The 16,803-nt window shown below is 38.1% G+C and overlaps 1 protein-coding gene across 3 annotated transcripts in view; it reads left to right on the top strand.

The window, feature by feature from the left end:
- Positions 1 to 119: 119 nt before the first annotated feature.
- The window catches only part of RFC1 (replication factor C subunit 1), a 35,032-nt gene continuing 18,348 nt past the window's right edge, over positions 120 to 16,803 (top strand). Inside the window, exons 1-4 of one of the 3 annotated variants that reach the window (XM_085059132.1) lie at positions 120 to 308; positions 5,227 to 5,355; positions 6,315 to 6,390; positions 8,416 to 8,490. In XM_085059132.1, coding sequence (XP_084915258.1) covers positions 135 to 308; positions 5,227 to 5,355; positions 6,315 to 6,390; positions 8,416 to 8,490 — 454 coding nt within the window. In that variant the 5' untranslated portion in view covers positions 120 to 134. Of the gene's footprint in view, positions 309 to 4,398; positions 4,492 to 5,226; positions 5,356 to 6,314; positions 6,391 to 8,415; positions 8,536 to 16,803 lie in introns of those variants that run through there. The other 2 variants (XM_085059134.1, XM_085059133.1) reach the window with 2 other exon arrangements.

The following is a 16,803-nucleotide window of genomic DNA, read 5'->3' on the forward strand; positions in this document are numbered from 1 at the left end:
GCGGTTAACCCCCCGCCGCGGGGAGCGCCGCTGCCGCCCGCACACCAACGGGGGACAGGGCGGGAGGGAGGGAGGCGGCCGGGAGAGGGCCGGAGACAGCCGGGCTGCTCCGCAGGCACTGCCGAGGCACTGCCATGGCCCCAGCCCCGGCCCCAGCCCCGGCCCGGGTCACGCCCCGGCCGCCCCCCAGCCCCGCCTGTCGCGGCCGTGACGGCAGCGGCGCGCGCCGAGCGGCGGGAGTTGGCGCGAAGGCGGGAGCATGGAGCCGGGAGCGTCCCGCTAGGCACGGGCAGCGCGCCGCCGCCATGGTGAGGGGCTCGGCCGCCGGGGGAGCGGGCCGGGGCGGCGCGCAGGGTGGCTGCGGGGCGGCGGGGCCCGGCGCGGGCTGGGCGAGTCCCGCGGGCTCCCCGGGCCAGGAGCTCCGCGCGGTGCCCCGGCGGCTCTGGCAGCGGACAGGCCGCCCCGCCGCGCTCCCGGCCCAGGGGCCCGGGCTTCCCACGCGTGCCGGGAACGCGAACCCGTGCCCCGGGAAATGCCCTTGGCCGGAGGGGATGCGGCTGAGCCTCTCCAGCCTCCCTTCCCCCGACAGCGGGTGGGGAGCAGGGCGCGGAGCGTGGGCTCGGCCGCGGAAGGAATGCGGATGAGCTAACCTGTACACGCCGTGTGCTGGAGTGTTGTTAACTCTTCCTTTAATTCCAGCGCCAGCATACACCGGGTGGTTCTGATGCCGAGCTGGAGGGTGTGCAGTGTTTGCAGAAAAACAATTCTGGTGGGGAAAAAAAGAGCTTGAAAGTCTGGAAGTAGACACTTGTTTATAGATAAGGGTGCAACCCTCAGTAGGATGTAAAGAGATTTTAAATGTAAATATATATGTGTTCCTGTGCTTTCCAAAGTGCTGCTCACCTGTGCAGCCACCCTAAGATGGTATCCTGTCTTATTTCTGGCTCAGATCAGTTTACTTTCACTCAGATGGAGTCTCTGTGCACACCTTTGACTGGCTTAACTACAGATGTCATTTTGCAAGTTAAAGTGCAACTTTAGTTCTGGACTTGCCAAAGAGTTTAAGCTTGTCTATAGCTTACACCTGGTGCTCTGCAATGATGGCTGATACAGTCCGAGTCTTCTGCTGTACTGATGGAGGTCTGCCAGCACTGAGACTCCTCAGCACTATTAAACTGTGGTATTTGCATGGTTTGTTTGGGCTGGCTGATGACCTCAAATTTATGTATGAGGACAAATCTGCCTTTTGTGTGTCCCTGCTATCACCTTTTTAGAAAATTGATCTTATTGGAAGGCTTGCTTCCTGCTTTCCCACCTTCCTGGTACAAAGGCTTTCTCTCTCCGTGGAACCTTCCGAGTGTCACACATCTCACAATGTCTGGCCCTGTCCTAGAAGGGAGGAAGACAACCATCATTTTGGGAGAGTAAAAGTTGCCTCAGCCCTTTCAAGTGCTGAAGAGGCTGCTCGACCATCACTGCTGCAGCTGTGGGAATTGAGGCACAAGTACAGTGATGTTAGTCATGATGCAGCCTATTCTGCTTGTGCAGTGACTGCATGAGCATATTGCAAACCAATGTCACACACTTGCAAACCTTTCCTGTAGTGCTAAATGTAAGTAGCCCCCTTAGCTTGGTTCTGCAGCCTCTTCTCAGCTGTGCTGAACTGATGTGTGCAGAGTTACCCAACAGACTGGTTTGTATTAGAAGGGATTTATTTTTTCACCCAGATTAGTGGCCTGACCCAGTTTCCAAGCACCAAGCTCCACTGGTACACCTGAGGGAATGAATGACCAGGAGCAGGGGTTTCTTGAGTTTCCTCTTGCTTGGAGGCTGGAGCTGGACCATCAGCTGTTATGCACTTAGAGCTGTGATACTGCTTGATAAACACTGCTGCAGTTAACACCATCAGTAACCATTCATTAAGTATAGTTAGCCAAGCAGGTATTACTGGTTTCACTGAAGTGATAGTATAAATCTGATTTTAGTTAGTGCAATTTGTCTGGAAGTGCCAAAGGTCAGAGCTGATGTCCAGGCAAAACTTGCACTGAAATAGGCAGACTAAAAATAAATATGATTGTTTTGTTGTAAGGCCCTCAATGAGACTCTCAGAGTATCTGAAGTAATGTGCATTACTTTCTAGTGCAGTAATTGAGCTAGGTTGGTGAAGTTCAGTTTTCTGTCTTGTCTTTTGAGGTGTGGACTTGATTAAATGATACTTTGGAAAATATTCTGCCTTACTCTACACTAGTCTTGTAAAAACACTCTTTGAGTTACCGGTCTTTGTGCTACGTAACAAATAGGTTTCAGTTTCTGTTTCTATTACTCTTCCTGATGAAACAGACTTAGAAATCTTTCAAGAGAGCATTTGCAAGCTGACATGCTTAATTACTGTGGCCTTCTGTTACTGCATAAGATGGAGGATATGAAGTAGTAGCCAGAACAGGCAAGGACTAGACAGCACAGCCATACAACTCTAAGATAGCTCAGCAGGAACCAGCTTTTTAGGCCTTTCAGATGGTATGCATGAATTATCCCCCTGAGTGAGAGTGGTCAAGCATTCTTAGTTACACCTCCTACCTAGGTGGAACTGCTCCAAATTATGCCTTGTTGCTGCTGCACTCCTGGGGAGCCACACCAAAATAGCTTTGCCGATTTCATTTTAGCCCTATGGGCAAGGGAACAGCCATTCTGGTGAATATCTCCAGGGTACACAAGGCACACTGCTGTGGTTTTTGAGGGTATGTCCTGGAAGGAAACTTGACAGTTCCAGCCTTTCCTCCTTGGAATGAGCATAGATAAAAGCTAAACATACAGATTTTCCACATGCTGGTCTCATATATATATGGATGGCATAATGAGCCAATAGGAAGCTCAGGCAGAGTATGTTAAATAGATAAGCTCAGAATGGAGGAAAGTGGTCCTGTCTGGCATCTAAGCTTGTATGATAGATACATATGTGACTTGATTTCTGCAGTTATGCAACGAATTAATAATTCGTCTGGCATGTCTTTATAAATGGCGTGAAAAATCTGTTTCATGATTCTTGGGTAAGAGGTTCACTGACAGGTAACTATTGTTGCCCTGAGGCATACTTTTTTCCCAAGCAATTCTGTATTCACGGTCTGTTATGCCAGCAAGGTTACCTTTTCTTCTGAAGAGCAGGATATCTGAAAAAGATTGAATTTATAGTGGAAGATTGAAGAAGGTTGTGCACAGATGTCAGTCTTCCTTTGTAGCTTAGGGCTGTGTATTTTAAGTTTGCATTTCATAAACCTTGTATAAATCTTAAAAAATTCTAATACTATTGCCTACTCTCAAAACACCAAAAGGCTCTGCAAAGCTTCTGCCAGAATTTTGTGCACTTTGAAAGTAATCCTGATTCCAGAACTGGAATAGAAAACTCAAAATCAAGTTAGAGGAAAAATACCAATAAATATATCTTGCTAAAAAGCATTTGTAGAAGCCTACTGAAAAGCTTTAGAAATAAATTAGAGCAGACGTGGTTTTAAGCTGGGCTAACCAGTGTAACACATATGCCCTGCTACCACTTGCAAGGTGTACAAGCTTGAACTTGAAGACTGTAATTTTGGGGTGTAGTCATATATTCCGTCACAAACAATTTCCAGGTAGAGCCTTACCGTTGATCTAAAATCCTCAAATATTTTATGCTTTAAAGTAACAACTATTAAAAAGGAAACTCAAGTCACTTTATTTTGCAGTGTTGTAGTAAGTATTTAAATTATTTTACTACATAAAAGATCTAATGAGACTTGTTTTTCTCTTGTCTATGGTACCTTAAGCCTAAAAAGAAGTCAGTAATAATGAGTATAATTGAGTAATCAAGTCCACAAATCTACTTGGAGACTTTTAAAATAGATGCTCTCTTCAAACCTGCTAGCTATAGGTGTTGGCAGTCAAAATTTCAGAGTTAATGTAATACTGCATTTATATTGTAGGAGTGTATGTAAAATCTGTGCTTCAAGGCATGAATTCCATGGATGGAAAAGTATGAGGTCACATTGAGGAAATTTTCAATCCGCATTTTGCAGAATCCATATTAAAATATGCAGTTAAAACACAAAGAACCTAATTTTTTACAGGAAACACTTCCAATTCTGGAAAATTGTTTTAAGTGTACTAAATGAATCTATACATCTCCCATCTTTTGTTCATGCTTTCAAATTACATGTTCCATTGATTTTAAGCCCTAAATCCAAACTGACAGGGAGTTGACTGGTAAGAGAAAAAGAGCCTGAAAGACCCCTTATTATCAATCAGACTTGATGCCAATTTCCTAAGAATATTCTACTTTACTTGTGGTTCCCTGTAATGATGAAGAAGTGCCAGCTGAGCTCCATGATAGGGAATAGCTCTCAGCTGGGTACAGTGGAGTTCTGAGCCTTATCCTTTACCTGCTGGATATGTTTTAGGCTACAGGAGGTACTTTGTTTCTCTAAAATGGCTAACTCTGGAGGTAGTGATACCACCCAGGTACCTGTTTTCTCAATTTCTTTTAATAAAACTGGATTGCTAGATTTTTAAAACAGAAGTCAGATTTGATTTTGTGTGTACCATAATGATTTTCTAAAATTTAAGCTTCAGCTGCTGATTTTATATACTTAGAAAGCTTCTTAAGGCTATATTGGGGTCAGGTACTAAAATAAGGTAACAAAATAGATCTTAGTGTTAATTCTCTTTATTTAAATTTTATAAGTTTCTTGCTGGCTAGTTTTTTAGTGAGGTGTAAGTTACTGTCTTAAAAATTGATGAGAAGGTGGAGAATGTAGTAGGTGCCACTACTTCACTGTTTCAAGCTCCTGGTGCTTTTCTGTCTTTCTGCGTTGGACACTGCTTCATTGCTGTGTTGAGAATTTCAGCTATATAAATACTCCAGTCTAGGTTTGTGATAATTAATTGGATAAAATAATTATAATTATACATCTGTCGTAAGTCATTGTATTTCATTGCTGGTGGAAGTTTGTCTTGCAGTATATATTGGTGAAGATGCCGAACTAAGGAAGAAATTAAGTTCTTCAAAGACAAGGGTCAGGTGGTGTGGGTGTCTGAGCAGCTACATTTAATTATCTGGGCTTTGTTTTCTGAACTGTAAACCAAATTTCAAAATTAATAAATATGATGGAGCTGCTCAGAAGGTCACTTCTTGCTATTTTGTAGTGTGAAGAGCTGTCTATTTAAAAATTTATAAATCTGTTTCCCTTTTACTAGGATATCCGGAGATTCTTAGTTGTTGTACCTCCTGGAAAGCAACAGGAATGTGAGACTGTGAAAAAGAGTGAAAAAATTAAAAATGGTGACAGACCCTCAAGTGGGAAGAAAAGGGAAAAGGAGACTAAGGTTAGTTTTGCTCTTCATATTTATGAAGTACCTGGTTTCTCTGATGCAGGATTGTTTGTGTATCTGGCATTTTTTAAAGTCATGGTTCTTCTCGTATACTGAAACAACAGGCTGTATGTCAGTCATAGGCATGGGAGGAAACTACCAATTTAAATAACCTTCTATCAGTAAAACCTTGTAGGTGGTGAAGAAAATTGCTAATTAAAAAATCTGGTTTGTAGGACAAAGGTAGGTAGAAGATGTTATGGTTCAAGTGCTAGTGTAAGAACAATCTAATATATTTGAAGTAATTTTGACTATAGGCCACAGTTCTCTGTAGGTTTGCTTATGTAATTTTTAGTCTAATAAAACTGAGGTTTATGCACAGTAGATGTGGATGTATTATAAAGGTGTCATGCTTCCAAATGAGGTGAAAGTCTGTGGTGTAGTGCCTGCTGACCAGTTTTTTTTAACCTGGTGTTTTAACACCTGTGCAGGAAACATCAACATTATGTTCGTTGGGATCACTTCTCTAAACCTGCTGCAAAGACCAGATTCTTTAAAATGACAGCTTAAAGCTAGATTGGATTCTGGTTTCAGACTACTTTACATGTTAATAATCTGAGCTGTACAAAAAAAAAAAGCAATGGCTAAAGCTAGCTTTAAAATCACTTAAAGAATGGAAGGATTTCTAATAGGATGGAATGTTTAATGTGAAACACAACAGTTTGGAAGTAAGATGCTGCTTAAACAAGTATTCTGACTGTATAATTTCAATGTGAAAATTCTTCCTTATTTTCTGTGCTCTGCATCTTTCCCACTCCCAGGCAAGAGTTAGCACAAGACTTTTTGTAAATGTAATATTGGAAAATAAATAATTTCCATTAGAATTTGTTTGAAACTTGTAAATTTGAGTATATAACTGACTAAAAGCTGAAAGGATCTATTTAATGGTTGAACTAATGGACTGTTACACTTAGGTGAATAATTCACCCAGTGAAGATGATTCCACGCAAAAGCGGACAAAAAAGAAGAGAAGAATAATCTATGATTCAGGTAGTGTTCACAGTTGTTTCTGACTATTCCTTTGTATTTTTTGCATTATTGATTAGCTAAATTGTACATCTGTAAGTTTTTTTTGGTTTTTTGAGATTATTTTAGTCAATGCAATGAAAACATTTTTCATGGCAAATGTTGATGGATAAATATGTTTGATAATAATAAGAGTACCATTTATGTAATATACTGTGCAAAGTAACTTCTAACAACATGGCTGTCAAAAAAACCCCAAAACACAACCCACACACTTAAAAAACCCCCAAAAAGAAGAAACTCAGATAGTAAATTTTGTCAAAACTTGGAAACTTTTTTTGTTGCTATGAGATTGTATCTACCTTGTGGAATGTTTTAGGTTTTTGGTTTTATTAAGCATAAGTAAAATGCTAGTGGGTACAGGAGGCTGATTATATACTATAACTTTACATTTCTGTGCATTGCATGAGCATAATATAGGAGATCGTTTTAAACGCAAACTTGAGTTTCCATATGTGTCCTTTTCTGTTAAAAAATGTAATAAATGTTTATTCCATGGTTAGAACTTTACAGTATGGAACACACAATATCATTTGAGGCTATCACATTCTAAAAATATTCTTTGGAATATTTTAAGTGAAATGCATTTTTTAGCACTTATATCTTAAAATGCAATCCAAACAACAAAAAACCCCCAAACAAGAAACCTAAGCCCTTGCATGTCAGGATGTTTTATTAAACTAAAAATGTCAAGCTTTAAAATGAAATTTGCTGAGATGTTATGTCATTTAAATCCTCTTTGATGGTATTCTGGATCCTGGATAATTGTTGTGAAGCTGTAGAAAAGTTTGCAGGTTTTCCTATCATTTTTGACTCCTACCAAAGACTTCAGCTTGAGTTTTTGGAGCAATTTTTTAAAAAAAGACTGCTTTTCTCGTTGAAGAAAAATGATCACACAAAAATGTCATAGACTGCTGTTGTATATAGAAACATGTGTTCAAATCTTCAGATAAAATGTATTATAAACAGTTCCTGTTCAGCAGTGAGGAACAGCAGGAGTACAAAATTTATATATAACTCAACGGCTACCTTTAAAATACTGACATTGTTTGGAGATATGGCAAATTGTAACTCTTTAGTATCAGGAGAGGAAAAGAGAAATACTGCTCTAAGCTCTTCAAGATGGAAAACTCTGTGTGCTAGGGGTTGGTTGGGTTGGTTGGTTTTGGTAGGTTTTTTTTTTGTTTGATATTTTCTGGGTGGTTTTTTTTCTTTTTTGGTTGGTTTTTGCTTTTTTGGTTTTGTGCAAGGTGACATTACTCTTAAGTCAATTGACTATAGCCACTCTTTCTTTTTTTTGGATGTAATTATTATATATGTATGTTAATCATGGAGAGAGGTAGGCTCTGAAGGTTAGCCCTCTCTTACACTTGTTAGTTGTCTCTGCTTATTCATTTGGATGCTGGGATACATAATCCACAGTAGTGTAAATCTGTCATCTCAACAACTTTTGGGATATGGAGAATGGTTGGTGATGTGAGTGGCAAGTCACCAGTGTTCTCCTGAAAAATCGGAGTACCACCTCAGTGATTTTTTTTTTTTTAATTGGTTTCATGGAATACACCAGCATAATATTGTATTTTTTGTGGGTTTGGTGTTGGGGTTTTTTTGTGGGTGGTTATTTAAAAGTTTGTTTGTTTGTTTTGCTGGATGTGTTTGGTTTTTTTTTTAAGTAAATTGCTGTGGTACTCTTGCTGGTTGCATTCCTTTGCAACCTATAGCAGTTACTGAAATAAAACCCACAATATTTATTGTTATGTAAACAAAAAATACTGTCAAGACTGAGTTCTGATCAAATTTTCATTTAGTTGTTTATATGATGGATGAAAAGTGAAGCTATGCTGATCTTCCTACCATATGGTAGGAATATGGAGGTTTTTTCTCAATCAGCTGAATTTATGTGAACACATCTTAACTGTTATGTGATTACTACTTAAAGCCAATGTGTATGTGGAGGAAATCTACATTTATGTTGTGGTCAAAATACAGATTCAGAAGAGGAGGTGCAGTCAGTGAAAAAGTCCAAGAAGCCACCTGAGAAAAAAGCAGCTACTTCAAAACTCAGTAAAGTTCTAAAGCAGGATCCTGTTGTTTATATTTCAGAGACAGGTAATGGAAGAAATGTATCATTATATGTTCAGCTGTAGTGGGGTGGGTTATGTTACAGTGGGATGGATTGTTTCACTGATATGCTCAATTATGATCACAAAACCTAATATTGAGGAAGACAAATCATGTTCTCTTTAAACAAGCTTACCAAAAGAACTTCAGAAGTTTAGCCTCAAGTACTGTGAAGTTGGGAGCAGGGTGAAGACTGAGGAGGTGTTGAGTTGTGGCTTTGGTTGGTTTAAATAAGTGTGTAATTTAATGAGGTAGTGCTTTCTTGCTTTAGAGAATTCCACAGATTTTGGGGAAGAAGTTAAGGAAGTACCTTTAATATAGTTAAACTGCTCTCTAGCACACTTTGAAATGACTGTTGGCTGCAGGTTTGAAAACATGGATTTTTATTGCATTTGGTATATAACCTTCCATGTCTAACCTCTGCGTGATGTGTTGGTGACTACAAAAGTTCTTGGGTTTTGTGTTTTAGTTGTTAGCATAAATATTTATTTTGTCAGTTGCTGCAGTGGTTGCCTGTACTTCTTGCACCCAGTCTGAGTTGGGCTGAAGCTGTAACTTCTATCTTCTGCCTTCTGTATTTATCTCTGGAATAGATTTCTTTACTAGCCACAGTACTTCTGAAGAAACTGTAATTGAATTAACAGACTTCAATCCAAATCTGTTTTGATAAAACATGGGGTTTAAGTGATAGAATTTCAGTAGTTCTGTGATCCCTCTTTGAGTTTTATTATATTTCTTTTGGAAGTGTGGACGCTGTCCTTAAGTATGGTAGTATTTTTTTTTTGGTAGGTTTTTTGCTGAACATAAACATTGCCTCCCTATAATCATACCATGTATTTTTAGAACAAAAAGGGCTTGTTTGCTCCAGTATTGCACCAGAAGTGTGGCTCACCTGGGTTTTTTCTAAACCTTCTTCCTCCTTGGGGTCTTTTCAGAATCCCTGTCTCTAAGATACATTTGTGCTACATTTGCTTGTCCTAGATAGCTAACCTAGCACACAGCTGTACTATATCAGGTATTCAGATGAGCTCAGTTTTCCAAACGTGAACATTTTATTTGTCTTATTTATTCTTTTACTCAAAACTTTGTTTCCTTAGATGTTTTTGCCAGCACTTCTTTCCTAATTAAAAGGACCTTTAAAAGCATTTATCCCAGAGCAGGTAAATGATCAAATTCGTGGGGAATAAACAGTACATATTTAGGTTTATTATGCAATTCCAAGTGGTGTAATCAAATTTTTCTGCATAGGGATACCATGGGAACACTAGTCAAGGTTATTAGTGAAATCCCTGAAAACCGTGGGCTCAAGGTTACTCTTATCAACAGAGTCTTAAATACACACAGGGTTGGCTTAACAGTGTATTTTAAAACAATGCCTTTATAACCTTGAGACTTAATGCTTGAATTTTGTTTCTATTTAATGTCTATAAATTGTTTCTTCAGCTTAATGGAGCTGTCAAGATGAGTGCATTTAAATGGTATTGATAGAGATATTGGCTTGAGATAAATACGTTTTACAAGAATAGGAATATAGAAATATAGATAGAAAAGGCCCTAACAAAATTTGTAGGCATTTGTCCTTTCCTTGTTTTTACTGTTACGGAGCTGAAAACTGAAATCAAGGATATGCTGCTTGTTCTCGCTGAAAAGTCAGAATCTCATTCTCAAGGGCTCTGTCCACAGCAGTGTTTGAAAGAGCCTTTTGGCATTCATGAGTCAGTAGAAGTTTGGTAGTGACTTGCCTCAACCTGTTTTTCAATTTAATTTGAAACTTTCTTCCTCTTGTTGCTTGAATTTCCTTTCAGCTGTTCTGTATAACTGTGTGGGATACAGCTTTCTCCAGAAGTGTTTGGGGAAATTAACTCTTTGGTTTGTATAGGACTAGACTCATCTGGATTACTCCATTGCTTGCTTTCTTACTGGCTTGTGAGCAAGTTACTTTTTTAAAAGGCAAAAGAACAAAGCAAGAATAGTTGCTTTTTGTAGTTCTACAGGAACTACTTTGTTTTTATTGATAAATTTAATCTAAATAAATACTTAGTTTAGTGATGACCAAAGATAAAATGAAGGTTTTCTGTCCAATAACAAGAGGAGAAAAAAAAGAGCCTTTTTTTTTTTGGTAGTACTGTCTTACGGAATTGGGAAAAATCCAAATGTTCGCTGTACTTGTTAAAATAATACTTGTACTGTTTAATGAAGTATGGAACCTTGAGCTTTGTAGAAGATGACCTGTTATTGTGGTTTGTTGAACCTCAGCTGGTTTCATCACAGGTGGTTATTTAAGCAGGAATTGTGACCTTGCTTGAAGTGAATGCTTAATCTTTTGTATATATTGTGTAGAGGTACTCATGCACATGTAGCAATTGCCTTGATTGCTTGAATATTTTTTAAAAAAGAAGAGCCTTGTTGTAGTGGAAGGCTGAATTTATAAAGGGTAGAAAAACTGACAGAGACTGAGGAGGTCTGTAGGTTACTGGAAAACTATTCCTTTAGAGCTTGGAAGACAGGACAAAATTAATAGCTTGTGAAGGTGCTTGCTGAATATAGACTCTTTGAGTGTAGAGAATACTGGGGATGGGGAAACAACAAAACAAACCCAAACAACCTCAGACAAAAAATTAGTTAAGTGCTAATACTGGTGGGCAAAACACATATAGTCCCCCTCCCGTGTCCAGGCACAGGTTCAAATAAGCAGCAAGTTGTCAGCGAATAAGCGTGTCTTGCACTGAAATATCTCATCGGGGAAAAAATATTGTCACTGGCACTTTCTGGGCAATACTTGCGTTCTGCTTACTTATGGAAAATGCTGTATTTAGGTGAAAGTGTGAGAAGGGGATAAATAGTATTTTATGTACCAACTTTCCTCTGAAGTGTTTCATGAAAGTTTGGTTGAGAAGGTGTAGTTGAACCTTAAGGGAGTTTTGAAATGCGCTTGAGGAAGGAGAGTGGGTTCTGGCAAAAATCCTCTGAGGAAGCAGGGATGGGTGTTGCAGAGGACAATGTAGAAGTTATTTAGGAGTAAACCCATTTAAAATCATTTTGGTTAAGTTTGGGAAAAGCAGCAGTACAACATAAGGGTAATGTAATGGTGAATGTGCTGTGGTACTCAAACTTTTTAAGAGTTGAGAGGAGTTGTGTGAACGTAGTAAATGTATGATAGTAGTTACCTCCCTGAATGGGGGAGTAAGTGTAAACCAGAGGTGTGGATGAAATAAAATATAATCTTATAGAAGTGGTCTTTTTTTTCTTTCTGTTGAAACTAGGATAGCAGCAATATTGAGAAATAAATATAATTTTGACTTAAAAAGGGATTGATTTATCAGAAGACGTTAGAATTACTTGTCAGCCTGTATTTCAAACATGGCAGGACAAGAAATAAGATTAATTGTAATTTAGTCTCTGTAGCAGCTCTTCAAGCAGTACCAGTGTTAACTCAAGATGTTGCTGCTTTCCTCCTCCGCCTGTTCCTATTCTCCCTGCTGGAGAGAGATGTTTTTTCCCTCTTTCAGATCTCCTTATTGAGCTGCCAGAGTAACTGGTTTTAACATGATTAATCTGCTGGATTAGTTAAAAATGTAAAAAGAGGATTTATGTTTGTTTCTCTTCTACACTGGTTGATTTTGTTTGAAAACAGAGCATTGTATCCTGAGAAGCTCAGTAAATTGAGCTGCCTGAGCTGCAGCTGTAAAAAATTAGCACATTTATACTTGCCTGGATTGCTCTAAGTTACTTCTTTTTCCTGTTGTGTAATTACTTATGTGGCGTTACTGAATATTCCTGTCATGCAGGTGACTTTAGCAATTAAACCAGAACATGAAATTTCATTGCATGGTGGGGATTCAGATCTGCTTCTGTGAACTACTATTATAGATAAGTAACCTGCTCAAGTGGAAAAAGATTTCAGTAATAAGCTGGAACGAGTTAATGGACTGATCACTTCTAATTGCTTGCTGAGGTAATACACACAGCTGTTTCTATGGCAAGTGCAAGCATTTCATTTGGAAGGAGTTGCTATAATTGATGGGTTTGCAGATTAAGATAATTTACTGCAGTTTAAATATATTCACCCTTCTCTTGTATTTTAATGCTCCCGAAACTAAGCATAGAGACTTGACCAAGGATTTTATTTGGTATGTATTGGACCAAGGATATCAAAGGCTATGTTTTTTGACACTCAACTGTCTGACTCTAAAGACATGACAGTTAACTGCATTTCAGTCTTGTATTCCTGAATCTTTTTACCTCAAAGTGAAAAATAAAGCAGAGGCAACTTTCTGAAGTTACCTTTGATATTGAAAAATCCAAAGGTAAATCCGTTTCAGGGTGTAAAGGTGAAATAATTCAGGTAAGCTTTATATTTTTATAACAGTACAGAACCTTGACATATCAATATAGGCCAATTGCTAACAATTGTGGTTTAAAGTGCATGTTTGTAGTACATCTGAAATCAATTAGCTTTTTGAGAAATGGCATGAAAAATCTAAAATGACATAATGGCATAATATCTACATTTTTAAATATCGCTTGCAACTACTAGCTTTTTTAAATGAGGAGGAAGATAGAAAAAATACACTTTGCATCTGTTCTTTGGAAGGAGTTACAGGGGTTGAGTTGGAATAGACTTGCTGGCTTTGTTGAGAAGTGGCTATCTTAAAGATAATCTTATAGATTTGCTTCAGGCAAAAGATGAGTACAAAACTCTATCCTTCCAAGCATTGGGAGTATTGAGTACTGACCCATGCATAGTTAAATTAAAAAAAGTCAATACTAGGGCTGTAGACAAACACTATTTTCTGCACCCTCAATTTAGCTTAGACAGCAATGCCACTTGCTGGAGATTGCAAGTTCTTTAGGACAGGAATTGTTTTAAGTACTTGTTCAGAAGTGGTGTCATCAAAACTGAAGAATGTCCAGAATATTATCATTTTATACAAGTAATGTAGATTTAATGACTGTAGGATATATTCCTTTAGCACCATATAGAAATCCTTATGTAGTAGCCTACAAAAGCCAATTCAACGTATATCATAATAAGTACAGGTTATTTGTAACCTGTAGATGCCCTGCCTATATTTGGAATTGGTTTTATGACCTCGTAGTAAGAGGCTGTTCCAGCTTTACATATTTTCTGTCCTAAACAGAGAAGGAACTAGGGAATTATATTATCTAGTGATGAGCAACTCAACAGCACAGAAATAATAAATTCATAAAATACATTGTTCTGAAGGCCCTCTGAGGATCTGTCCTATGCTGCTTGTTGCTCTTGTCCCTGCCTGCAATAAATTGCTCCCTTTTTAGATTGTTGGAGGTCATTTCTGTCCCCAAGCCTTTAAAAAGGATCTGAATTTAAACAATGTTTAAAACAGCCCTAGATCTTTATCATCAGGTTCAGTTAGGGAACAACCACAGATGTTGCTCAGTAATCAGCAGGTGAAACTCTTTTGAGAAAGGGTGAGGGTTGGAAAGAGGAAGAGGAATAACAAACAAGTGACCTGCTGGCCTTGGCTTATTAACCTAATTGTGCTACTGCTGGAACAGTGTATAAGATAAAAGCCAGCTGTGCTTTAACGTCATGAAATAGCTCTTAAAACCTCCAGAATGACAGTTGTTTGTTGCTAGGGAAGTTTGTCCTCCTGCATTGCCTGGCATAATAGATCCTTCCTTGCTTCATGTGTAGTGTTTGCGTACAAAATAATTAAAAGTAATGTCCTGATTGTCACTGCCTGTGTGTTCCATTGATGACATGATTAGCTTTCCCTTTGTCACATCTACTTAATTTCCAGAAACCTCAACTAGGACATATGGTCTTTACTTGTGTTTGTAGTTCAAAGCTGATCCTGGGAAAAAAAAAAAAAGAAGTGCATGTTCAGGATATTTTTTCGTTGTATAGCACATAAAAATGCATCAATGTAAACAGGAAATACTATTCTTGGACTAATTGTGTTCTGCTATAGAAAGATTTTACAACAGAAAAGTCATCTAGTTGAGGATGAAATTGATTCCTGTTTCTTGGTGAAGTCCATGCCCCCATGTAAGGCTATCTCAAGGTTTGCCCAGCAATTGTTACAAGAATGCAATTAATCTACAAGTTTTACAAGTTAAAATCTGAATTTTTACTTGTGTTTTCCTGCAAATTATTGACTTGCTTTGTGTGAATAAGAATACATATTTTTCCTTTTACAGGTCATGTGTTGAGAAACATTGACCTGAATAGTACAACAGAAATAGTAGGACTCTCTTGGCATTTTCAAAGTTATAAATGAAGTTGCCTTCATGCTTGTAAGGAGACTGGAAGAGTGCAGCTGATTAACTTTGCTGTTCACTTTTGTGACAGTAGGAGTGTGTGAGCAGTTTGTTTCAAGGAAGAAGTGTTAGGTTTTATTGAAAAAGTAGGTGTTGAACTTGAACTGAGGGGAGTGCCTGGAGATCAGGTGAATTTGTGATATGCCAATGGATTTCCTGAACCTGGGATGAAACTGCAGCCTGAGTGTCAGTACCCTAAAGCATCTTTTGAAGCCCACTTAATAGAATCAGGCTGGTTTTGTTTTCTAATGACCACTTCCATGTTCTCATTCTCACTTTATTTACATTTATCAATGACTGTTCATGAGTGAGTCTCTTGTCTGTCTTTAGCCACTGCTTGCAGTCAATAAATGCTTCTAATCCTGCCATTTCTTGGAACAACATAATTAAAGCCAAATTCTAACTATTGATAATACATAGTACTGGCTTCATAAATGAGCTGAGTCTATATATTTTTTATTAAAATCTAATTGTATTTACTATGCTTCTTCCTACTTGAGAGAAAGGAATATCCTGTTGGCTTTTGTTGCTATTTAAATGGTTATAAGTGAATAATGAAAAAAAAATCAGTATTGCAAACATTTCTTCTGATAACAATAATGATAAGTAAAAATTTTTTTATAGCATGGAGCAGTCCTTAGTTTAAGAAGAGCTGGGAGCTGGGGCAGAATAGGATTCATATAATCTTAAGACAAATAAATGTAATTTTATCTACATTAACCACTGATTTCCAGTAACAGTATATTTTACTCCTGCAAATGTTTTTTTTGTTAAACTGAAAAATTTAAAAGAACCAAAAATACTCTTGAAATTCAGATAAGCAATCACCTATTCAGACTTGAAACTACTATAAATTAGGAGTCTAAAGCATCTAGTGTCCAAATCTCCCTGATATGTCATAGTTTGTTAAATTGAGCTAAATGGCAGTGAGAGATTTACTACTGCATAGGGAAAATAAATTGTGTTGAGAATAGTAAAGCTTTTACCTTTGTGTAAAACTTGCTGCTGTCAGTTGAGGGCCTGGGCTTGAATTTTCTTTTTCATATATTGCTTTGTGAATTGAGTTGGCTAAAATGCCACTTTTTCATAGATAAATTTTCATCCTTAGGCATTCTTGATTTAACTGCTGAACCAATGCATCCCCTTACAGATGTACTTTTGTGTTTTTCCCTCTCTGAACTTTCTCTCCCAGGAACAGGTAGAATCCTGCTTTGTTCTTGATATATTCTGCCTAATAAGTTTCAGTAGCAGGAAGTTCTGGTTGATGCATAAAACACTCTTATTACTGCCATCTGTTGAGAACAGGTGAAACAATAATTGTTTCCCTCCATCTTTGTCTAGAATACAATAAAAAAAATAGATGACAGACATATGACATCTTCTAACCTTAGGGAAGTGGTGAGAAAACAAATTTTTGTATGAAAAGAAGTACCAGGACTTAAATTAGGGGTTGCTGGAAAATGAACATGTTTTTGTGATTATGCTGTCAATTTAAGTTTTGTGAAAAAGCAGATGTTTAGAACAATCTGTGTTTATGATATGTTGCGATCAGTGTCTAAAACATTTCTATTTTGAGAAAAGTAAAACTAGACTTCAGTTTGAGGCATGCAAATAAAACTGCCTCTTTTTCTGTTCCTCTAAAGTCCTTCCACTGCTTTATTACTATGTCTAACATTCATTTTGGGGATTTTCTCTCAGTTTACTTGCACACTTTGAGTTTGTAGAATCCACAAAAATCGTGCTTTTATCACTAGTTAGAAACTTGTCCAGTGATGTCTGTCTTCTATGGTGTTGTGTTACTCTAATCATGTGGCAATTATATATGTAGGGCTTTGTATGCCTCAGTGAGAGGGTTTCATTTGTATAACTGTCAGTAAGACTTCACAACATGACATAAAACTCTTTGAAGTCCTTGGTATTCATTTTTTGTTTATTGATTGACTGGATGAACAG

This window comes from Lichenostomus cassidix, chromosome 4, assembly GCF_008360975.1.
Source record: "Lichenostomus cassidix isolate B80296 chromosome 4, HeHo_3.0, whole genome shotgun sequence".
Taxonomy (NCBI): Eukaryota; Metazoa; Chordata; class Aves; order Passeriformes; family Meliphagidae; genus Lichenostomus; species Lichenostomus cassidix.